The sequence below is a fragment of the Cyprinodon variegatus genome, unplaced genomic scaffold, assembly GCF_000732505.1.
Source record: "Cyprinodon variegatus isolate N-32 unplaced genomic scaffold, C_variegatus-1.0 Scaffold863, whole genome shotgun sequence".
Lineage (NCBI taxonomy): Eukaryota > Metazoa > Chordata > Actinopteri > Cyprinodontiformes > Cyprinodontidae > Cyprinodon > Cyprinodon variegatus.
The window spans coordinates 39402-63369 of record NW_015151316.1 but is presented as its reverse complement, the minus strand read 5'-3'; the positions used below and the strand labels follow the sequence as shown (position 1 = coordinate 63369).

The window sequence follows — 23968 nt, the reverse complement described above, 5'->3', positions numbered from 1 at the left end:
TGCATTTAGCACAGTCATTTCCTCAGAAGCTGCTTTGGCCAACCAATTTCCTTTTTTTAAGGTTGGCCATTTTTTTACCCAGGCTTTTGAATGCAGCACATCCTCCCTCCTCATCCCTGCCCCTTCCTCCCCTTTCAATCCCCCCCTCCCTTCCATCATCCAGCAGCAATCCCCTCCCTCTGCTTCCCCTCTGCTCCCTCCCTTTCCTGCCGGCCTCTCGGCAGAGGATGTGTCTGGGAGAGAGAGTGCGTGTGAGGGGAAAAGGGGAAAGCCGTAAGTAGAATGGATATGTGCCCTCTCTCCTCCACCCTTTCTTCTCCTTCCTCTTCTCCTCTGCCTCCTCCCTGGCTCTCCTCGCTCTTCTTTGCCTGCCTTGTACACAGGTCACCCTCAGCGCTGGCCCTCAGGGGTTAAAGGAGTCTCGTCGGGCGGACGGGCATCTGAAAACTGAACTTCAATGTCAGCTGGGGACCAGAAGAATGGAGGTGACAAACCTAAAGGTAAAGAGAGCAGAAGCAGCAGCAGCTGTGTTTTTGAATGACCAACACCCACTTCTCTAAAGTCTCTGAGCAGAAACAAACAGGATGGATCAGCAGTGTCTCTTCTCAGCCATATAAATGAATGAGCACTGCACTGTCACACCTAAAGGTCTCAGGTTAGGAGTGATGTAATGGTTTGTGACCTCTGATTGCATATTGATCACCTTCATGTCTCTGATTGACGGATGGTACTTTATGAAAACAGGTTGAGTATTTTCAGAAAACATTGGAAACTTATGCTGTACTCTGGTTTAAATTCTTTATTTGCTGTATTTAAAGGAGAGTTTAGTTTTTGTACATGCTTAAAAAAGAGAACATCTGCTGCTTTTATTTTAGACTAATAAACATTTCAGAGATGAAAATGTTTCAATATCAAATGAAGGCAGAGAATGGAAGATGATTAAAGGATCTCAATTTAATATGATGGTCTTTTTCCGTGAAGGATGATAATAAACTTGTGAAAAAAATGTTTATTAGATTCGTTTTGTAACATTTGTTTGATTTTCTGAAGGGAACAATCCTGTAGAAATCAACAGTCATTGTGTTATATGGAAAACAGCCGGATTAAAGTGGGAAATAAGCAATAAAAGCTTAGCAATAAATTATGTCCATAACTTTATTGTTTTTGGGCAACCAGTTATTATATGATGCAGGAGAATAATGACACCCAGAAAGCTCTCAATCTGCACCAACCATCTTGACATCACATGCAGCTACCCTTTAGCAAAACACTGGTTTGGTCCCTACTGGGACCTACAGGCAGACGGATTATCGATCAGTCCTGTTTGCATTATCATTCTAGATCATCCCTGGTCTTCACTTACGTCTTGTCTTCTGCTAAACCCAACAGATTGTCTACAATCTGGGTCTGATGACTGAGATGACAATAAGCAGAAGTACTCCATCTGAAAAAGTTTGGAATATTAACTGAAGATTTTCCAAGTCTGAAAACGTATGAAAAAGATTTAGATTTTCTTTCTTTGTCTTGAAGTTTCTAAAGACTGGAAATGTGATAATACTGATGACACGAATGCAGTGGTTTTTACATAAATTTAACAACATTCTGTTTCCTTAAATGTCAAACAAAACTCTAATAACTCTAGCATTTTTTTTCTTTTTTTACAAACAATATACAGATAGCAAAGTTCTTGAAGAAGCCTGGGAATGCTTAGACATGCAAAATTCCAGCCAGGATATTAGAAAACTCCTTCTCTTCTGTGAACTCTTTCTTTTGTCATTTAACTTTATTTTCAGCAGGAAATTCAGGGAAATGAAGAAATCACATATGTTTAATTGTCTGTGGTTAAAACATAAGATGGTATTTTAGAATAAGTGATAAAAAGCAAAAAGGAACACCATTTTATAAAATTATAGGGGGACTTCACCATGCATGCAGCCCACGCACTGTTACCATAAACATAAACAATGTATGTATTTAGGAACCGTAATATGGTGATAAACATCAATCTATCCCTTTTCCGTCACGTTTATCACAAGTGGGATCGCGAGGGGTGCTGGTGCCTATCTCCAGCAGTCAATGGGCGAGAGGCGGGGTACACCCTGGACAGGTCGCCAGTCCATCACAGGGCAACACAGAGACAAACAGGACAAACAGCCATTCACACGCACACTCACACATAAGGAGAATTTTATTTTAAAAAAAGATTTAACATTTAAACCCTTATAATTACTATATTTAGACCAAATTTCTCAAAAAATGATAATATATAATACAAACTCTTGGGAAGAATAGGGATGTAGGTATTGATTATCTTAGGAATCGATTATTTCTTTTTTTTATTAACTTATTAATCTAAAAGCATATACTCTTAGTATATTCACATTTTTTTATTAAATGTTTGAAATTTATAAAAAAAAATATTGTGCATTTATAATGACTTGTTAATGGCAACTACAGGTTATAAAAATATGTACATATACATGTAAAAACAATTTTTTTTAATATTTTGATACCTCTGAACTCTGACAGTCTTCAAGGCCTTTAGAAGGAAAAAAAAACCACAGCATCACAGGTCTTCCTCCATGCTTAACAATAGGCATTGGATCCTTTTCACTTATTCATCGTTTGTTCACATAAAGTCCACCTGAAGTGTTTGTTTACTGAAAACCTAATCTGACCAAAGGACCAGGTTCCAGTTAAAGCCTGAGCAGAGATTAGAAAACTCCACGTGTTTAAGTTTGTCATAGAAGAACAAAAAAATATTCCATTTCCTGACGTGCCTCCCAGACAAACCAGCTGGCACACAGGTGGCATCTGCAGGTCGTTGTAGAGTCTGGGTAGGTTTACAGAAATTTTTCCTTATCTAGTCTAATGTGTGGTGTTCTAAACTATTTTCTGATTAGTTAACCTGTTAATTGCTGTCACCAAACCAAACTAAACAGTCAGATAAATCAATAAAGAAACTATTTTACAGAAAGCAGATCTGTTATAAGCATGCAGTGGATCTTCAAGCTTCAGATATGTTTGTTGAGTCATTGTTAGAACGGCTTTTTCCCTACTGAAGCAGTATCATTGTTTTTTAATCAGTGCATAACTGCTGTATTGTTTTCTGTCTGGCTTCGCTTTGGGCTCTGCTCCGCTGCAGAGGTAGATTACATTAGGATCATCATTTTTCCTGCAGGGAGCTCAGTGGCTCATTGTGTTGCCATTTAGCTGATGACGATGTTTCAGCATCATCAGATTTGCGTCGTTAGGGAGATAGCAGGGTATCCCATGACCTCCTTTAGAGACAGAGACGGGCCTGTTTGTGTAATTGAGATATCCTAGTATTTGCACAAGCAGAAACTGTTTTGGTTGATGCGTTTCTGAACTGCTCTAAACGCCTCTCTTAACTGAGTCATTCATGAGGTTGTTGTTCGGTTAAAGCCAACCAGGGATGTTATTTAGCCTGAAGGAGTTGTCATGTGATGGCCGCTCAGCTTCTTCTCCCTGACTAGAAATGAAGAAATGAAGTCCAGGCCAACTGACTGGTCAGATAACAGCGGATCGTCTCCTCTGTCTTCTAGAGTAAAAACTTGTTTCCATTAAGAGGCTTAATGGAGACGCCTTATTTCCAATTCTCTCCTGTCTGCTTTGCATGCTTATGCTTTGACTTATGTGATGATCTGTCAATTAGCTCGACAAAGTTCAACTTCAAATGATTTAACATTCCTCCTTGCTTGCAACTATTTCATCCTTTGGTGAAAATATGTATTAAATAAATAAAATCATAAATTAAACAATAGAGAAATTAACTCTCTGCTTTAACCCATCCCCTTTGGGGAGCAGTGGCTGGCACTGTGCAGCACCAAGGGAGCAATCATTGATAAAGGGTCTTGCTGAGAGACCAAGTCTGTGAGAGTGGGTTTCAAACTGACAACCTCAGGATTCCAAGCCCTATGCCCTAACCACTAGGTGCCACTCCCATTAGAAGAAATAAAATTAGACATCTGTATGGTCAGAAATATTTAGAAAGGTCACCTTAATGGAATTACACTACAAGTTGTTAGATTTTAATTGAATAAGCATTAAATTATGTCAGTGTTACTCCTGCTGTTATTACTTTACTGATTTTTTTAAAATTTGTTTATACAATGTATCTTACTGATTGTTTAAGAGTATTATATATAAATGAGAAAAATTGACTTTTTACTATATTGATTAGATAAATACATTATAATACAGAAATAATAAAGTGCTCCTGTTAACTGGCACTTTTAGAAAATAAATAATTTTAGAGTAATTATCCATTTCATACAATTACCTGTTAAAGTATAGGTTATCATTGCTAGGAGTGTTTACAAAAACAACACTTCCATGAGTGGAACAACAGACCCTGTCAAGCTCAGGAAAATAGGACCCAGTATTCGAGGCAGACAGATTTCTCATAAGGGAAGGGAAATCCAGAACGGAGTTTGGAAACTGTTCCAGGTTTGGTTCACAGACAGGCAGAAATCTGGCAGGAATCTGTGGACAGGTCAGACAAACAGATCAGAATGGGGACAGGCAGGCTTAGAGGTTCAGAGGCAGAACAGGTCAGGATCAGGCAATCAGAAACATAGGTATGCTAGAGAACTCTCACCAAAGCCTTGAATAATCTGGCACTGATGACTGGTCTGAGGGCTCGTTAAATAGAGGCTGAAGCAGGTGGAACAGATAAACGGCAATGAGAACAGAGCAGAGATAAACAGGTGACTCAAATGAGTAATGACACCATTTATCAGCACCAAGATCATGACAAACCCACACCTGGCTTCAACTGGATTTAGGTAGAAAGGTAGCAGCCAGGTGCAGCTAATCTTAGGGGGGAAAAGTATTTACTTTTATGACTGAAGTAAAAGTAAAGATACTACTACTCTGTTTTTTTACAGGCCATGATAATTACAATATCATTTAGGATGCACCAGGCTATCTGTTTTGTCTGCGTATATGCCCAATAAATAAATTTATAAATTCATCTGTGTACTACTGAGCATTAACAGGTGTTTCATCTAATAGACCATATAATGACTGGTTTCCTTTAGTTGTATTGGTGATAAAAATCAACAAGTCCAGCTCTCAGAGCTGTTTAAATTATGTGGTGCAACATTAAGAGCTGTGCAGTAACAATTTCCTCACAAATTATTGAATTATATGGTGTTCCTACTCATGAAGAGATTTTCCTGTTAGGGTTTTTTGTTGTTTGATAAATAATATTACTGTAGAGTCAGCTGCGTGTTTCTGTTTTTAGTACCTGGGTAAGACCTTAATCCTTTTTTTTTTCTATATACAAATGACTTACTAAAACATAACAACTCACAAAGTGTGCTGTGTTTATTATAATCACAATCACTTTAAAACACGCATAACAAATACAGCCAGGGAGTATTTCTCACATATCTCTGTTAGGTTGGTAATCACTCAGTTCCATCAGATAAAATGACCTGCTTTCGGCTGGGAAACTCTTTCATTATGTGACAAACATCAGTTAGGTGAGCACTTTAAAAAAAAAAAGGAATGTTCTTAGAAACCCCTTGGAACAAACTGCACTTTAAAACAGGGCAGAAAACTTTTCCCATGACAGAAAAGCTGCAGCTGGTCAATTAAAGCTCCTTTGAGAAGTTTATCTTGATCACTGCCGTCATTAGCTCTGTTGCAACTGCAGCTCTGCTTCCAAAAATGTTTGCAGAAAAATAAATCCACTGAGGTTTGTTCCCAGCTGTGAGGGTTTTGCTCAGAATCGATTGTCCGAAGCTGTGATTTGATTGTGATTTTAATCTATTTGTCATTTAGAAACAAAGGTGTAATTTCTCTCACTGTTCTTACTGAAAGCTGAGACCATGTCAAAAGGTTTCTGGTTCCAACCAAACTCCCCCTTTACAGAAGAAGGACTTTGGTTGGAGAAGAAAAACATGACACAAGGAAAAGGAAATACGGTGTCTTGCTAAACTATTTACCCCGTTCTATATTTCTCATATTTCATAAAGCTACAGTAATTAACCAACACAACGTGATGCACTTTAAGGTTGAAGAAAAACAATCTTTTAGAAGCATTTTTAAGCATCTTCATCATTTAGAAGCTGATTTTTGTCCTCTCCATCTGCATTTCACTTCATTGGTTCAGTCATAAACAGATGAGGGGGTTTGTTTACTACACCTTTTAAACCAACACTAGAAATTTAGCACAAACAATTTAGCTGTGAACGAGGAAAACATTTTAAATATATTTTAAATCCTAATTTCTTCCCTCAAGATCGCTATTTTGGTCCCATTTTTTTTCATTGCTGGTAATTGTAATAATAATTATTTCTTATTTCTCTGTTATTTTTCCTCATCTTTTCATTTAGTGTCAGGGTTAAACCCACATTCCTCCAAGGAAAATTCCTAGATTGATCATATGTAAGCAGCTAAAGATGTTGCTCCTCTATATCTTATGATCTGTGCTTCTGTTTGTTTGTTGTTGTTTTTTTTCAAACATGACAGAGGCTGCTGTATGGCCAGAGGTGGAGCGGGCAGAGTGTCTGGCCCGCGGTGCTGCTCTAAAGTGGGCATCTGGAATTTTCTGCAGGCCAGAACATCTGGAGCGACTGAGCCAGTATAAGAAGAGAGAGATCCAGAGGACGGCTTCCATCCACACCAGACTGAAGGTCAGAGAACCAAAGTCGCCACTTAGAGATAAAAGATGATGCACTGAAACACAATCTGATCCTTTCGATGATTTTTAGGCTCCTCAGCCTTATTGGTAGGAATTAATAATTCAATAAATTATTGGTCAGGAAATTTGCTATGATTTTTTTCTCAATGTTTTTGGCATATATTTGAAAGAGACTATGATGATGAATATCTTGCTAAGATAATTGAAGGGGCTAAGTCAATGTTTAAAGCCAGTGGTGTATTTCTCAACCAGAATCTTATGGTTGACACACATTAGGCAGGTGAGATGGTAAATAATGGAGAGTCTAAACACTGCTCTTGCAGTTAAAAGCGGATTTATTCTAACTTTACCAATCTTGCTAACAAAAGAAAATATAAAACGGCCTGCTGGGTTGTGACAGTGTTTTTTCAGTCAAACTATCAAAACAGATTTGCTTTCTCCAGTGTAAAGCACACCAATGCACACATCATTTCCTGTCTTTTATAGACTTTGCATACATTGGCTTCTGCATACTGCCCCCTAATGGTAGACATAACAATTCCACAATATATATTACAAGCCACAACTATTCAACTCAATACCATAAGTTAAATTTCATGCAAAAGACACAATTTGTTGATGGGTGATCAAAAACACCATTCTTTGCTTGTAATTTTACAGTGCGAACAATAGTGTTGTAGTCAAGACCACAGCAACCGAGACCAAGTAGTATGACAAGGCCATCTAAGATCAAGGTCCTGGTCTCTTCCTCTAAAGGTCTTGGCCTTGTCTCAGTCTCAGTACTTCTTGGTCTTGGTTGGTGGTCTCCCATTACCTCTAAGACTCTTCCCAAACACCAAGAGCCTCATGCTGCTAAAGAGTCACTGATTATGACAATGTCTTCAACAACCAAATACATTTTTGGATTGGTTCCCTTTTTGCTTTTCTTGGAGTAATTGTTAGTATTCCCTGGCACGTTGCCTTCATAATAGATTGGAAGTGTACTGAATCTGCTTCCAGCATTGTTTTGCATGCAGATCTGTTGTGTCAGAAATTCCAGATGGAAGCGTTGGTTTTCCTTTCAGCAACAGCTGATAATTAGGTGTAAGAGGTTCCAAATCGTTTGGGTCTTCTGACAGCTTTGAAATTTGCCGGTTGTTAAGAATGGCTTCTATATCACCAAGAATTGTGCTGAGTCCATCTATATCCACAGATTATTGTTGCAAAACTGAGCTTAAAAGATGTTTTGTTATCAGTTTGATATGCTCCCAGATGCCACCATGGTGAGGTCCTGCAGGTGGCTCAAAACTAAATTTTACTGCAGTGGCAATGAGAGTCCTGTGAATCCTCTCCTGATTTAATGATTTAATGCACCCTGAGCTTCTTCCAGTTCTTTTGCAGTCCCTACAGATTTGTTAGATTGTCTGACCTTGTGTTAACAACTTGACCTCTTCTGCTGATGAAGTGACACAGAGCATCTATACAGCCACCAGAATCTAGAGGAACAGCAGGAGTAATTCTCTGCCTTGGGAGGTCTGCCATCTTCTAATCTACTGATCTTGCATTGTGGCGTCTGCAAAACTTGCATTCAGAAATCCCTTTTCTCATAGCGAGATTTCCATGAAGAATCCAATACTTCCTCCTTACAACAGCCATATTATGATTGTGTCCACTGTGACCTAATGTTTTGTGAGTAGGCCTGAGGAAGAGCTTGGAAATGTGTTGATGCCTGCCAAGAATGAGGGATGTTTCTCCTGCAGTGGCATGGCTCCTTTACTCAATCTTCTCCCAACGTGTAAAAGACTTTCCCCCAAAGTTAAATCCTACTTCTAAATGGAACTATGTTTGCTAATCACCACCTTTTCTGCCAATCCAGCAATTTCTTCGTTGAACTGCTGTTGCTGACTATAATGGCAAATTTTGCCCGGGATAAATCAGGAAAGTTTTCTCTGCCATCTTGAGGACATCTTGAGGACTCACTAGTAATATTTCTCCTCCTGCAACACTTGAGTTGGATGGATTTAATTTGATAAGCCAAGCAACTAATTTCTTCAACTTTGCTACCTAAAGAAGTTACCGATGAGCCAATCCGATACAGTGCATTAACTGATGTCAAGTTCACATTTGCACTTTTGCGGACCTGAGATTTGTCACCTTCCAACATAGAATCAAAAGAAACTTCTGGTTGTTCCTGTTCCGATTTCCATGGAAACTTGGGACCTTCAAGCCAGGTGTGATGTACAATGAAGTCCGTTATCTTCATTGCTCTTGACACAGCAAAAGCTGGATTTTCCTTAGAGCAATTATACGTCAATTGAGAACAATGTGAAGCCTTTCTTATAACGGAGAGTCTGTTTGCTACAGACACTTAAAATCTGTGTCTTCATTGTGGATGTACTTCAACAATGATGTACAGTCAGTCCAGAGCACAGAATCACCAATCTGAAGTTGCAGCTCCGCTCTCAGTATGGCATCCACTGGAACAGCCAGGAGGACTGTTAACACCAGTTGAGGTATTGTGATGGAGTTAATTGGTCCTACTCGTGCCTTGCCCAATAAGACTGCAATGTGGATTTCTTTGTGGGAGTTCTTCAGCTGAATATATGACACAGTTCCATAGCCATCTTTGCAGCAAAGTAATGCTGTTCTGTATGAACAGACTCTCCAAAGTCTTTTGGTCAAATACATTGACTTAACTGAAAAGATGTCAGGAGCACAAGTTCTAGAGTCCAGGAAATATATATATATATTTTATGTCTGGAGGTAATGCCTTATCCCATCCACATTTTCTTTTGCAGAGTTCCTGTTGCAACATCTTGGCATAGAGAGTGACAGGTGCAAGAATGTCCAAAGCAACATACACAGAGCTGGTTACTGAGAACATACCACACCTCCAGAGATACTGCTGTTTCACTGCAATTTTGAACTTGAAGCTATTTGATTTCAATGTAGCTCCAAAGGTCTCTCCATAGAGAGTTGTCCCAACCCAAGTTAAGCTCTTTTAGATCCTTTGCCCTCTATCTTCTGAAATGTTTTGCAAAACCTCTCAATTATTGCTGATTCACTTTTCCAGAGTAAAATCTCCTCTCCAACAGTGAACTCCAAGATCCTTCATCATCCGTTTTGCTTCTTCCTCTGACCCAAAGCTGATTAGGCAGTCATCCACATAGGAATTCTGTTCAACTACTTGCACCACATCATCAGATAAATCAGCTCTGCTGTCATCAGCTGTCTTCCTCAATGCATAGCTGGCACAACTAGATGATGACACCCCACCAAATAAATGAACAGTCAATGACTTAATTTCTTTATTCAAGTCTCCATTTTGCCACCAAGAGAAATAAAGAAGATCTTTATGGTGCTTTAAAACCCTTACCTGATAAAACATAACATGTATTTTGTCGATACATGCTACTGACTTCTGTCTAAACCTAATAAGGACTCAAAGAAGGGAGAGCTGGTGAGATTGGGACCTTGTACTAACTCCTTATTGAGAGATCTTCCTTTAAAAGTGGCTCCACAGTCAAAAAAGCACTCCTAGAGCTTCTTTTCTTGGATGGTATACACCATGATGTGGGATATACCACACTTTTCCTGTTTGTCCTTCCAACTCCACCTCTGACACATTTTCTGCACATCCCTGGTCTATTTTTCCTTAGGTAGGACACATACTATTTGCAAAATTATGAGTTTTTTAATAACTTCCTTATTAAACCATGGATCCTTTGCTTTGCCACAGAGATGTTATTGGGAAATGTAGCTGCAGAACATCTGAGAACCTATCATCTTTTGGATGTGCAGTAGAGTCCATAATGTCCATAAAACTCTGATGCTCTCAACATCTCTTTGCCTACAAGTTTATTTTTAAAAAAGGTTAATGCCAGAATCAGACCTTTGTGCAAGAAGTATACAGGCATTGGGGAATACATACCTACACTTCAGTCCTATCTAAACAGTAAGGGCTGCTCCACACAAACATCTTTATGGTTGTTTTTCATGCGCTCAGTATAGTGAAATGTCTGGGCTTGTGCAGATCAATATAAATGTGTCTCCTCTTCCACCATCCTACAGCAGTTTTCTTCAGGTTGTGATTGTTTAAGATCGAACGCTGCTCTGCCTAGAAATTGTAGCGACACAGTACATGCACAGAGCATGTCAGGACAGAATGATTCACATCTGCATGGGAGATCAAACCTAACAGGTCTTTGTCTTGCCATTGTGCTGCATCACTCAGCAGGTGCTTAAACATGAAGCCATTCTAATACAACTGCAACGTTTTCAGAGGCATAATTGCAATGTTAGCAGATGTTGCATACATCTACAATAATGTTATTAGATAGTAAAAAAAGAAATAATTAGAAGATGGAAAAATTGAGGAATGTCCAAAAAAAGATGAATGATTGCATTTCTTGAAGAAATGTATGACATTGAGGTGATAAACTTTCTCACTGACTTTATGGAGGGGAAAATGTAATAATTTTTCAGCCAATTGAGTTTATGTTTGCTTTTCAAAAAATCATATACTTAGTATGTTTTTTTTTTTATTAATCTATTCCTGTGCAAAGCTGTGCAAATACATGATCTGTATCAACTTGAAAGCCTGCAGCTCTGTATTTGTAGCACTTTTAAAGCCAACAAAACCTCCTGGGCTCATTTTTTTTCCAGTCTATGGTCCAGTCGTACCTGGAGGGAGTCGGCTGGGGTCTCGAGCAGCTCCGGGAGGCCCGGGATGAGCTGAGGGAGGTGTCGCTCACTTTGAAGGAAGCAGGACTGGAGTCAGATGGAAACACAGACTGTTTAATATCCCTGCAGAAGCTGAGAGATGTGTCCGTTGACCACCGCCAGCTCTTTGCTGCTGTCAGCAACCTACCTCGACTACATGCCAGTGAGAAGCTCTAAGAAATTATCTTACTGTATATAAATGATGTTCTAAAGTTCTGGTCAGAGGTTAACACATGCTCATATTGGGCCACTAACCAAAAGAAAGCTCGTTAACGGCACAAAAAGACGTGGTTACTCCTCAGCTTGATCAAAATATTACTCTAAGCCAGGTCCTACTCCAGGTTTATTCTACTTAAATGCTCAGTATTAGGCCTTGCTGCAATGTTAATGGCATCTTACATGGGTGATTCTAGACAGGGGCCAGAACAAACCCTGGATTGGCCAATATATTGCAAGTATATTATTTTCTAAATAAAATTTGTACAGGCCATAACTGACTGGCCCTATGGACTTATTTTTTTATTTTTTTATTATTTTAGTTTTATTTTAATGACAAAGGAATAAATTAAGTTGTTCTATGTTTAGCTTCTGTCATATTCAGACAGAAGCGCAGTTTTTTATCTGCCACATCTTAGGTACTCAGAGCTGCAAGTTGCCCTTTGGCTCACCTAATATGTTAAATGATGAACTATTGGCCTGTTTTTAGTTTCATTCTTTTGTTCGGTGCCTTCCATAAAAAAATACACAAACCCTGAACATTAGAAAAGTTATTAAGAAATAATTTATTACTTTAGTTGTCTTCATGCCATTATTAAAAATTACTATACTATAATTACTATTTCATGGTGTTAAGTGACAACATTGTGAAGAGGTTATTCACTTCCTGAGAGGCTTTTATCGAGTTTAACAGTTTGTATTCCCTTCCTGGCTCTCTACAGTACGGAGCATGGTGCTGGAGACGGAGCGCCTGGTGGAGTCCAGGAGGCTCCTGGAGGCCCACGCCCGTCTGATGGATCTGGAGCACTGGCAGGATGACATCCTCTGGCAGCTTCACGGGGCGTCTGGCATGTCAGCAAGTTCACTCAGCAGTGAAGACAAGGAGTTGGTGGCCAAATATTTCTCCGGAGTGGGACAGCTGGTGGACGCCCTGGGTGAGAACATCTCTGAGACGCAGTAGACTAAGCAATGCTGAGAATCAATTCCTTAATTTTCCACCAGAATAAACTCTTTCAGTATAAATTAAATCATGTCATGAGCTCACTTCTAGATGATTACAGTTATAGGGTCAATTTTGTGAAATAAAAAAATGAAGAGCTACTCAGACATGAACATTCACTCATCGTAGACATCATTATCTAATGGTTTCTGCAATTTCATTAAGGTTTTTGTTTTACCTAGATAGAATAATTATACAAAAAATACAATCAGAAGTATACATACAGGCTCAAACCCTAAATCCACATTAATATTGGACTAAAGGCGCCCTAGCAGATTGGAAAGAAATGATGTGCTTGTTTATGAACTAGAAGCCTTTGACATAACTCTGCATGGATCCTGAGCTACATTTTTCTCCTTTCAAGTTTTTTTCTTTTTGAGCTGCCTCTTTTCCTGGCCCAGACACAGCTTTTAAGCACAGTTCCCAGATCTTCAGATAGGAGGTTTGGATAAGACTTTTCCAAAAGTTGGATCTTAACCAGGCTTACTTTGACACTTTTTTTAACACAGTTTCATAATGTCTTTTATTATTATTTTGTTCTGTCTGTATTTGCACCTTTCAGAGAGAACAAGGTTGCATTTTATTTTGTTAACGTTTTTTGTTAACATGGATGGGTTCAATAGTAACAGTTGACTTTTTTTTTTTCTTAAGTGAATAATGTGAAAAAAATCGCCCATTTAATCATGATATAAACAAGTGAATTGTGTAGGTTCCATTTCTTTGGAGTAAAAAGAGTAAAAAAAGTGTTACAACCGTCATCAGTCTCCCCTACTTTCATATATTTCAGGTTTATCCAGATGTTCATCATGTAATTTGAGCTTGAAGTTCTCTCTTATTTTCTCAGAGTGAAAATTGTAACTCTGTGGTGATTTTAAACCTGCGTTCATTTGAAGAGGGACGCTAATTTTCAAGCATTTTTCAGATTATGCAACCCTTGAGCCTTGATGATTCTTGGTTTGTACTTGACCATTGACTAATGTCCTTTCTCTTGAAGCAGATTTTGTTTCTTTTTTCCCCAGCACATTTCTTTCATCTGTTTTTAGTTCATGAAAGATCTTCAACTTAAAACTGTTAAAATCATCCTAAAAAGAAGCAGGAATTATGGGATGAAGTGGCACCACTGTGAAAGCAATGCAGTGACAACCTGAGGCCCTAACTTCCCTATCTGCTCTTTAACGCCAGGAAAGGAGCTGTGGGCAGTGGTGAGCAGCTCTCTGGCTCTGGCCCGTCAGAATCCCACGCCGTTTGTATCAGCAGTGAGGATAGTGGAGCGGGAGGAGGCCTTGGACCAAGCTCTGCTGGCAGAGAGAGGAGGGGGTGCAACAGGCAGCAGGTCCCTGCCTGCAGGACGACCTCGCCATTGGAGAGCTCGCTTCTTCCAGGTCTGAATTACCCGATGAGGACAAAAACTAAAAAATGACACCTCTTTTCCACTTTGTCATCTATCCCATTGTCTTGACCTCAGGTACTTGAGGAGGCAGTCTCTGCACGTTTTCGGAGCGTTTCCTACCTGCACACACGTGGGCCAGGTTTGGCGGGCCACCTCTCTGCTCTCCAGCACGCTGTCATGGCTGACCTGGCCACAGTACGCCATCTGCTGGAGCACTGCGTCCCACCACATTACCAGCTGACTGCAGCCTATCTGAGGGCCAGCCACCGCTGTTTACACACTCACCTGGCACAGGTCGGTGATGCTCACCTGTAACACCTGTTAAAACTCTTTAACAAGGGTATTTCTTCATCTGTGACTGAGAAAAAACATCCTGACACCCTCCTTCCATTATCTAGATAAATGTTGTTGTTTTTTTACTTGTGTACCCCTTTGGGCATTTTGTCTCACCGTGAGTACCCCCAGTTTATAAGGAATCAGATTAAAAACAAAAATGAATCATTGAAAACTTGAAACTATAAATCTGTCTTGATAAAACTGGAGCTCCTCTTAGTAATTCCCCTAAAACACATTTAATCTTGAGGAAATGGGGACAAAATACTGAACAAAAACTATAGCCAGACTCACTCCATTTATTTTACTTTGTTTTCATCATTTATGACACCTGACATCCAGTCTGTTCCTCTGCTTTGTTTTGATTTGTTCCAAAGCGAACTCAAACTTATAAGAAAAAAACATACTTTTTCAGTTGAAAAAATCTTGTTTTAATTTTTAATTGGCTCCTCACAAAGTAGAACAGATTTTATTTTATTATCTGAGAAATAAAACTTGCAGCTCTGTTCTTGTACCCTTTGCAATGCACCTGTGGGCCACTAGGGGTACGACTACCCCCTGTTGGGAATCACTGATCTAGATCACAAAAGTTAAATAATCCTTAATAAATAAATTCAAGGTTAATACTTTGATATTTAATGTTTAGAATAAAAAAAGATAGGAAAGAAATCATGAAAGTTGTGAAAAAATAGAATTTTGTTGCAAAAGGAGGTGGGAATAGGACCCTTGTCATTTCTGCACCATTTCTGTTTCACGGTTGTTAAAATAAAACACAGACCCCTTTATCCTGATTTCTAAGAAGTCATTAAACACAAACTAATTTGTTTACTAAAGTTATATATATAATATGTATTATATATAATATATATAATATGTCTTTCAAGTCGTGACTTGCATCTTCTTTTAAGGCACCTTCGCATCTGAGTGTTGTTTGTGGCCTAGGTTAGCAGCTGGGATCTGGAGAGCGGTGAAATATTTGCTGTGCTCAACTGGGTTCTGCACATCTACAACAGGTGAGGCTCTCCACCAGCAGCACATTGATTATGAATGGCCAACTGCTCATATTAGAATATTTATGTTTTCATTTTGAATTGACCTGACTGTGTTTGTTTCACACAAAGATCCATAGAGTTTTCTTTTTGTTTTTTACATTTTCAGGGGTAGAATAGATTAAGTTTATTTACAGAGATTAAAATCAGAATTGCTCCAATTCCCTCCTTACCACCTCCCTCCACAAAAACAAAAAAAATACATACATCCCATCCTCCACAACTAAGTGGAAATCAGTTATAAAGACTCCAGTTTGGCCATTTGTATCTCTGCATTTCAGGGTTATCGTAGAAAAATAGACAAAATATTTTTTTGTTGAATTAAATAAATACAAGCTATAAAAAGGTAAAAACTATGACTAACTGAAACTTTGTGTGTATAATTAATTTACTGAAACATACTCAATTTATAGATATAAACTCTATTTGTGTGTGTATCCTTTTTTAGAAGCTTTGCAAACTGATTTTAAATTATGTTTTTCTTCAGGACTCAGTTAAAGTCAGCTTAAATGGACCCAGTTTTTTCTTGTGTTTTTTTTATTATTATTTATATTTGCAATTTTATGATTACAATAATCAAACAGTTTTGAATCCTGCATCTAAAAAGGATGAAAAAACTAGAACTACGAATGCTAGACTAAAACCAATTCTAACCAGAACTGAAAAAAATAATTAATGCTTCTTTTTGCATCTACTTAAGCATATTTAACTTTAACACAATAGTTCTATTTACATTTCTAACATAAAACAACTGTGTTAAAGTAACTAAATATAATTGAGTACATTAATTGTTGTTTTCATTAGAGAAATTTGATCAAGCTTCTTCAAGAACTTTTAATCGGCCAGCTTAAAATTTGGTGAATTTCTTCTTATGGTTTGGAGGCTCTAAGCCTTAGAAGCCCTTATCAATGGCAAGGATCTTTAATGCTTTCTGATAGGCAAGGCCAGTACTGAAAACTATATAGATAGTGAAAGCTGTAGGTGTATATTTCAATAAAAGGAGTGATTCGAAATGAGTGATTTGAAAATACTGTCTCACTTTAAAGATTCTGCTTTCACAGATTCATACGTGCAACATTTCAATTAATAATTAATTAAAGGATCCTGATATGCTGGATGTTTCACATGTTGTCTTCTTATTGGCAGTCCAGATATGATGGGACATCCAGAGCTGGTCAAAGAGACAGAGAGAGCAGAGCTTGGGCCCCTCATCTCCACAGAGGGACTGGAGCAGCTGCGGAACAAATACGTGCAGAGTGTCCGGGTGAGTCGAGTAGAAACGATCTCTCAGAATAAAAGAATATCTGTATGCAGCTGAAAAATGCTGCCCATGAGAGATTTGGGAAGTTTAACAGATTTATTCTTTATTCTTCTTTTATCTGCAATAACAGCTGCATGGCTCTTCAGGTTTACTGGTGTGTAGTCTCATTTTACTACTGATTCTTATTAGCTAAGGCTAAGTGAAATTGTCCAGAAAATATCTGTGGACATGAATTTTGGAGCATTGCTAAGATTTCTTTATTTTATTTTGCTCCAGGCTTTGACTGGGCCATTCCAAGCAATTAATAAACTATTAACTCCTCAGCGTATGACCCAGTCAGAAGCAGTCCTTAAAAAGAGGCACCAAGAAACCAGCTAAAGGCTTCTTATAAATAGTCGTCTATTTGGTTGCATCTATAACAGTTTCCACCTGATAATGTCCCAGTTAAGAACTCTACAAAGTTAAAACAGGATGCTGATAGTGTCTGTTCCAAACTAGATGTTGTGGGGGGAAAAAGAAACACCTTCTGTGTAACAAGTTTTTGCTGTTTGGATTTATATGCCCAGTAGTGGCAACAATACCCTGTGCAGAAGTGTTTTTTGTTTTTTTGATTTGCTTGGTTGGTTGGCTGGCTGGCTGACTGGCATACAGCTCTGACTGTATCTTTAAAGTAATTTTATGGAAAATGAACTTAAATCTCAAATCTTCTACAGCCTAAAATACACTAGTAAATAACCTTTTTAATAGTCCAAATAAATAAAATCAGAGTACAATCATGTAAAACATTCAATTGAACGTGTTAACATTTTCTAAAAAAAAAAAAAGAACAGAACATGGTTCTGGTAGCTGTTGAGATGATAAAATATTTTGTTTAGCAGCTAACATTTTCTATAATAGGAACAATTTGTATGTATTTTGTCTTAAACACCTAACATCAAGGATAAACTCACCCTAAAAAACAAGGTTTCACCTACACCAACCTCCAGTCTTGATGGGATATTTATAACATTCTTGAACTGAAGGCGAGGACCAGAAATCATCCTTCCTAGGGCCAAAATGGCTCATCAGCCCCATTTTGGAAACCCTTCTTTAACAGCTTTATTTCGAGGATTACCTTGTCTCTTTCAGTCAAATCTGACCAACATCCTTGTGCCTTCTTAAAAAAACATCCCCACAGCATGATGCCACCACCACCATTTTCTTTCCTATTAGGGCTTAAAGGGTAAATCTGTGTCCTTTTTAGCCTGAGGATTTCCACCACATGTTTCCTGCCAAACTGCAAACAGGACCTCTTATTAGTCTCCTTCTAGTTTTGTGCCACTTTCTTGTGCTTTACTCCACAAATTCTAGTGTAATGTGAGATGTGAAAATTCAAGGCCTATGCAGCTTTTGGAGAGCATTGCTTTGACATCTACAGCTCTTTTCTGTGTGTTTGCAGAAGAGCGTGTCTGAGTGGATGCACAAAGCTCTGCAGGTGGAGCTGCAAGACTGGCAGAGAGATGAGGAGCCAGAAACAGACCATGAAGGATTCTACCATACCAGTCTGCCCACCATCATCACACAGGTAAGAAGTCTGCACAAAAGGATGCTGTGCTAACACTGATCACATGATCCCATGATGTTTAAATGCAAAAAATAAATGACAATAAGTGATTAAGTGACAAACCTTCTGATAATATAACTGGAAAGATTGACATAAAACTCATTAATCTGGTCATATCTATCAATATATGTATCTCCTGGATCCTCCTACTGTGCAGACATTATGTAATTATGACTTTTTCAGTTGTCTCATTGTGTTTTTCTGCTCCAGATGTTAGAGGAGAACGCCCGTGTGGCTCTGATGATTGGGGAGTCGCTGCGAGATCAGACCATACAAATGGGACTGTATGAGATAGAGAACCTCCTTAATAGGTGTGTTTTGTTCCCCAAACGTTTATAGCTTTTTATCCATCCCTTTTCTGCTTCTTCTTTTTGTGACAATAATTAAAAAATTAATTCCAATTTTTTGCTCTCCATTAACAAGAAAATGCTTTTCTTTAATATAACCACCAGGTTTCGAGAAGCTCTGGTTGAATTTGGGAAAGAGCACCGCAGGGATCCAGCCAACAACAAGAATAAGTTCTACCTCCACTACCTTCTGGCTTCAATCAGCAACTGCATCATCCTAAAGTTAGACATTTTCTCATTTTAAACTTTCCTGTTCTACTTTACTCCACATTTCTACGTTCAGCTGCATCTTATTCTCATGGTAGAAAATCCACAGAGAGCCTGCAGCAGCAGCAGTCGTCCCGCTCTGCAGGGCAGTTCTCTCGGACTCCCCCCAACCCTCTGGCAGCTCTGGACCGGGCGGTGAGGAGGGCGTGTCGCCTGGTGATGGATCAACTGTTGCTGGAACTTAAGCCTCTCCTCCCCGGCCTGCTGACCAGACCCTGGCTGGTCCAGGGAGACCCAGTCCCCAAACTCTGCAGCGTCCTGGAAAGTCATTTAGATTTGTACGGACGAGTGCGACCGCCCTGTGGGCAGGTGACCAAATCACTCTGAACACTTTACTTTGAGCAGTTCTCAACTGCTTAAACTTTTTCTTCATTTGTCACATTACCGTCTAATCATCTGAGATTTCTGTCCCTGGGCCACAGAGCCTTGGAAGTTTTTAAGAAAACATTAGTGAAAAACTGATCCGATGTTGGATCAAGTTTTCTGAACAAGCAGCAAAATCCTAAAACTTAAAAAAAAAAAAAAATCATAGAGTTCGGGTCAGACAATCATCTGGGATGGAACAACTGCAAACAAACTAGGACGTGATCTTCCATCTAAACGCTCAGGTCAAGCAAGCAGAGCAGTAATCAAAGAAGCACCCAGGAGCCTTGTTGTAAACAGTGGCAATTTCTCATTAAATACTAAGGAGGGTTGGTAAAAATTATTGGTAAAACAGATCTATGCATTGTTAAACTTCATAAATGTAGTAATTAAACTGCATTAAAATGAAGCTGATTTCAAAAAGAGAATAAATGTTGAAAGAAAGTCATAGGTGTACCTAAAAACCACGGGGGAGAAACAGCAAGACATCAGAGTGAAATAGAAAGAAAAAAGGATAAAAACTTAACTGTATTGATCTCGCAATGGAGAAATTAACTCTCTGCATTTAATCCATCCCATATGGAGGCAGTAGGCTGCCATTGTGCGGTGCCCCGGGGAGCAGTGTAGGGGTTAAGAGTCTTGCTCAGTGACCAAGAGTGGAGGCTGTGGGGATTGAACCGGGTACTTGCAACCTTCTCAGAGCCTAAGCGCACTGCTCTAACCACTAGGGCAACACTCCCCTATATTGCGCTCTCATCAGATGAGATGAAAATGTGTCCTTTTGGTCAACATAAAAGAACACCATGTTGGTAAAAACACTTGAAAAGAGATTTCTCCTTTCAGCAGGACATCAATACAAAAGGCCAAGTCAAAGCCCAGACCTGAATCTCACTGAGAATCTATGGAAAGGTTAATAAATGAGTTTACAGATGCTTTAATCCCATCTGACTGAGCAACAAATTCAGTCTCTGGGTGTGTTAAAAAGATAGGAGAAAAAAAAAAGCAACAAAAAAAAAAAAACAAGCATTAGCTGTGCAGCGAAAGGTATAGGCTCAGGAGGCTGAACATAAATGCTGCCACACTTTTCAGATTTTTATTATTAAAAAATAAATAAAATCTGATATTTCTACTTTACTTTCCAATCACTACTTATATTTGGTCTCTAACACTAAATCCTAAATCGTGACAAAATTTGGAAAAGTTTAAATGATATAATTACTGTAGAAAAACATCTTTACTGTATTTTACTGTCTGTTTAGGCAGCCAAAGTTAAGCTTTTCTTTACTGCTGAAAACTGATCTTGAACCTTGTTTCCTCCATGGTGAATTAATTTTACTCAGTATGTCTGAAAGTGTTCTGTTTGTTTTTCCTGCGACTGCAGCGCCTGCAGGAGGAGGCCCAGTGGCTGATGGTGGTGGAGTACGTCCGGGCCTTGATGCAGAAGAAGCTGGTGTGTCGGAGCAGCGAGGAAAGGGGGCTGGTTGCTCAGCAGATGCTTCAGGATGACCAGCTATTCAGAGAAGTTTTCCACAGCCTGGTGAGGAGTTTAAATTTGGACTTTAACCAAATATTTTGACTGGAATCAGTGAGATTCTTTAAAACAAAGAAACATTTCTAAGTATTTTCAATTTTAATTGAATTCTTGGTCTGTTTGTTGTAGGCAGCTTTTCAACTACAATCAAATGTAATCAATGGGCCAAACTAATAAGCAAATAGATAATAAGATAATAAACAACTATAACAATAGAATGCCTATTAATAATAATAGTAGTTGTAGTATTACTAGAAAAAAGTTGTAATAAAATGAGAATAAAATGCCTTTATAGAATGAAGTTGTCAGAATTTTTGTTGTTTCAGAAAAAATATTTGAACAATTTATGACCAGCTCTGTATTAGTATTAATATTGGTATTAGCCTGGCAGATCGGGCTGAACCAATCAGTGTGGGAGGCTTGGTTTTACGAGGGTTTGGCTCTCAGTGCATCAAGCTGTCGAAAACTGAGTAAAGTTGCAATGAAAATTAAGAATATAGCCTCAGATTTTTTAGCCAAAACCAACAGAAATCCTCTACTTGGGAGTTTCTACGATGGCTAAGCATGTTTTACAGACTACAAAATGACAAAAACAGAGCGCGTCCCTTGGAGTTTTTTGCATCACAATCGTAGTTATCCGATTGGTTCTAATCTGATGAGGTGAACCCTGTTAGTCCCTCCTTTGATATCAAGCTCTACCAGCTCTTAGCTAGACTGATACCATCAATACATCTGGCTGGCAAGGCTATGAAAGTATAACATCTCAACAGTCATCATTTCAATGCAGGGGATGACATCACGAGAGTTCTTATTAAGTAATGACTTTATTATTATGATAAAAATCTGGTATATTATGACTTTATTCTTGTAATGTTACAACTTTATTCTTGTATTTAACGACTTTGATCTCGTGATATTACAGCCTGTCAAAATCCAGATTCTCTTTCCAAACACCTCGCTGCATGTTTCAGTATTGTGGAAGGAAATTAAAAACTGGACAGAAATTAAACAAAAGAAGAAAGAAGTCTAACTATAGCAAATACAGATAAGGTCACATGTTTAATAGACTGGAAGAGATGCATATCTCAGGTACAGATGTGCAAAAAAATGAAGGACAACAGAACTAACAAATAAACGTGCCTTGACTTGGTTGCTGTTTTCATCAACACAAAGATTCAAAACTTTTGACAATGTGGTTTAAAAAAAATCAATCTTAACAGAAAACCACACAACAGAGCTGCCTGGCAAAAGTCAGTCGTGTCTTTTTTGCTATTTTTCTTTTTCAAACAACTGATTTAGCTCCTTTTCTAAGGTTGCACCAAGAAATCAGAAAAGGGCTCTAGAATTTTTTTTTTTCAGTTTTATAATGATTTAACCTTTTACTGGCATTGTGTTTCACATAGCAGCTTTGGTATCTGTTCCTTTCCAATTAGTAAAACCCAAAGGGGCATCTCTATCTCAGCAGGAAAACGAGGTGTCGGCTACTGAAGTTCATCCCTTGGCCTTACTTCCTGTCCTGGCAGACTTCATCCGACTCAAAGACCCCGGCATGCTCACCCTGGAGGTTTCTGGACTAGTTGCCAAATATCCAGACATCAGGTAACCTGCTTTCCACATAAAGTGATGCACAGTAGCCAGACAGAATTTATCCCCCACAAACCTTTGGTTCAATCATATGATGGTATTAATGCTTTTAAATCAATGTAACCTCTGCTAAATCAGAATGCTTTAATCCTATATATGGTAAAAAACGAACACTGCATCCCTCCCTCCTCTCCATGACACATGGTCATGGCAGCATCATGCTGTGGGCTAGTTTTATCTTTTAATGAGCAACACTTTTCTCTCAGTCTCCCTGCCCTCTTTTTTTTATTAAAATAGATGGCGGGGGGTGGAGAATCTGTTGAAAGGCCTTACTCAAACTCTACATCACAGGTTGATTGACCTACTGTGGTGGGACCTTTAGAGAAAGGTGCTAAAAGAGACAAACTTCAATAAAGTGAAGAAACACAATGAAGAAAAGTGGAACAAAGTGCAAAAGATTTATACTGATGAGGGAAAAAAATGGTTAATTTCAAATAATTTTGTCTTTCTACCAAAAAGCAGTGTTTTACACCTCAGGGCTACTTATAGTGTAATAAATCTGCAATGTATTGCTTGTTTATGTTTTATGTTAGGTTTTGAACTTACAAACATTTCCTAAGGAGTGTCTTTATTCTCCTGCTCCCTCAGTGAGGAGCATGTCTCTGTACTGATGGATGTCCGTGGTGACGTCTCAAGGGACATCCGAGGGGCCGTGCTGGACTTGCTGGAGCAGAGCGCCCCCCCTCTTCCAGAGGGATACCGGCCCATCTTCACTGACATCCTGGTGCCTCCCTCCACCTTGGCCTTCTGTCTGCCAACAGCCAAGTGTGCTTGACCGGATGGAACAATGAAAAACATCTATTTCTGTCTAGATTTCTGTCTATTACCAAAGGATGGTGATAAATCTGTTTCTGCTGCATTTTATCAAGGATACAGTTTGTGACTTGCTGGTTCGGGTCTTATTTCTGTTTGCTTTAAGGGTCTGTTGTTGTTTAAGTGATGGTTTTTCTGCTCCAGCTGCTTCCTTTTCAGCCATTTACCCAAAATCTGTTATAAACCGGCTTCATAAATCCTCATAACTTCATATTTGGCATCCTATAGCTTTAATACGAACAAGTTAAATTCCCTAAAAGTTTTTTTTTTAAAAGGTTTTTGCACCGTTTAGGGGATCAAGTCCAGTTGAACCTGCAGTGTTTTCAGTTTTCTTTAAAGAAATACAGATAAGCGTTTCACTCACTTGAGTTTCTGGTTAAAATTATTCTAATTTGTATGATTATAAAGGTATATTACCATTTACATGAGCAGGCAAATCTAGGAGTGAGTATATCTGAATCTATCAGGAGAATCATCCCCAGTGAATGCTTTAATGTTTCGTTAAATCAAATAAACCACATCCTCTATGACAGCTCTGGTTTAAAATCGTTACTTCTTTTCATTACTATTAGGTTTTTATTTTCCATAAACTTGGCTTCACTGTTTCTCATGGTTGATTCTAAGTTTTGTTTTTGTTTTGTTTTTACAGCAGATGTGTTTAACCTGTTCTTATGTATTTATTATATTTATGTTTTTTTTTTCTTCTGTTGTTTGTTAGTTGCTGGTGTTTTTGTACCAAGATTATTTTTTGTAATTAAACTCCTCATGAGTACTTTG

The 23968-nt window shown here is 38.6% G+C and overlaps 1 protein-coding gene across 2 annotated transcripts; it reads left to right on the top strand.

The window, feature by feature from the left end:
• The first annotated feature begins 222 nt into the window (after positions 1-222).
• Positions 223-23968, top strand: LOC107099359 (exocyst complex component 3-like protein). Of its 2 annotated transcripts, none has more exons than XM_015397444.1 (15): positions 223-500; positions 6502-6665; positions 11318-11537; positions 12313-12525; positions 13773-13972; positions 14056-14274; positions 15256-15326; positions 16509-16626; positions 18062-18187; positions 18437-18537; positions 18679-18795; positions 18879-19149; positions 20585-20740; positions 22200-22333; positions 22967-23968. In XM_015397444.1, the coding sequence occupies exons 1-15, from the start codon at positions 458-460 to the stop codon at positions 23151-23153; spliced, it is 2340 nt and encodes a 779-aa protein (XP_015252930.1). In that variant the 5' UTR covers positions 223-457; the 3' UTR covers positions 23154-23968. The 2 variants fall into 2 exon arrangements, with proteins under 2 accessions (XP_015252930.1, XP_015252929.1); XM_015397443.1 differs by having other exon boundaries at positions 224-500; positions 22197-22333; positions 22967-23967.

What these genes read in the sequence shown, in the direction of transcription:
- LOC107099359 (XM_015397443.1), top strand. Translation starts at nt 458, where the DNA reads ATGTCAGCTGGGGACCAGAAGAATGGAGGTGACAAACCTAAAG. An exon ending in AGCAACTGCATCATCCTAAA is followed by an intron (nt 18,796 to 18,878) that starts GTTAGACATTTT and finishes TTCTCATGGTAG; the next exon opens with AAAATCCACAGAGAGCCTGC. An exon ending in TGCGACCGCCCTGTGGGCAG is followed by an intron (nt 19,150 to 20,584) that starts GTGACCAAATCA and finishes CTGCGACTGCAG; the next exon opens with CGCCTGCAGGAGGAGGCCCA.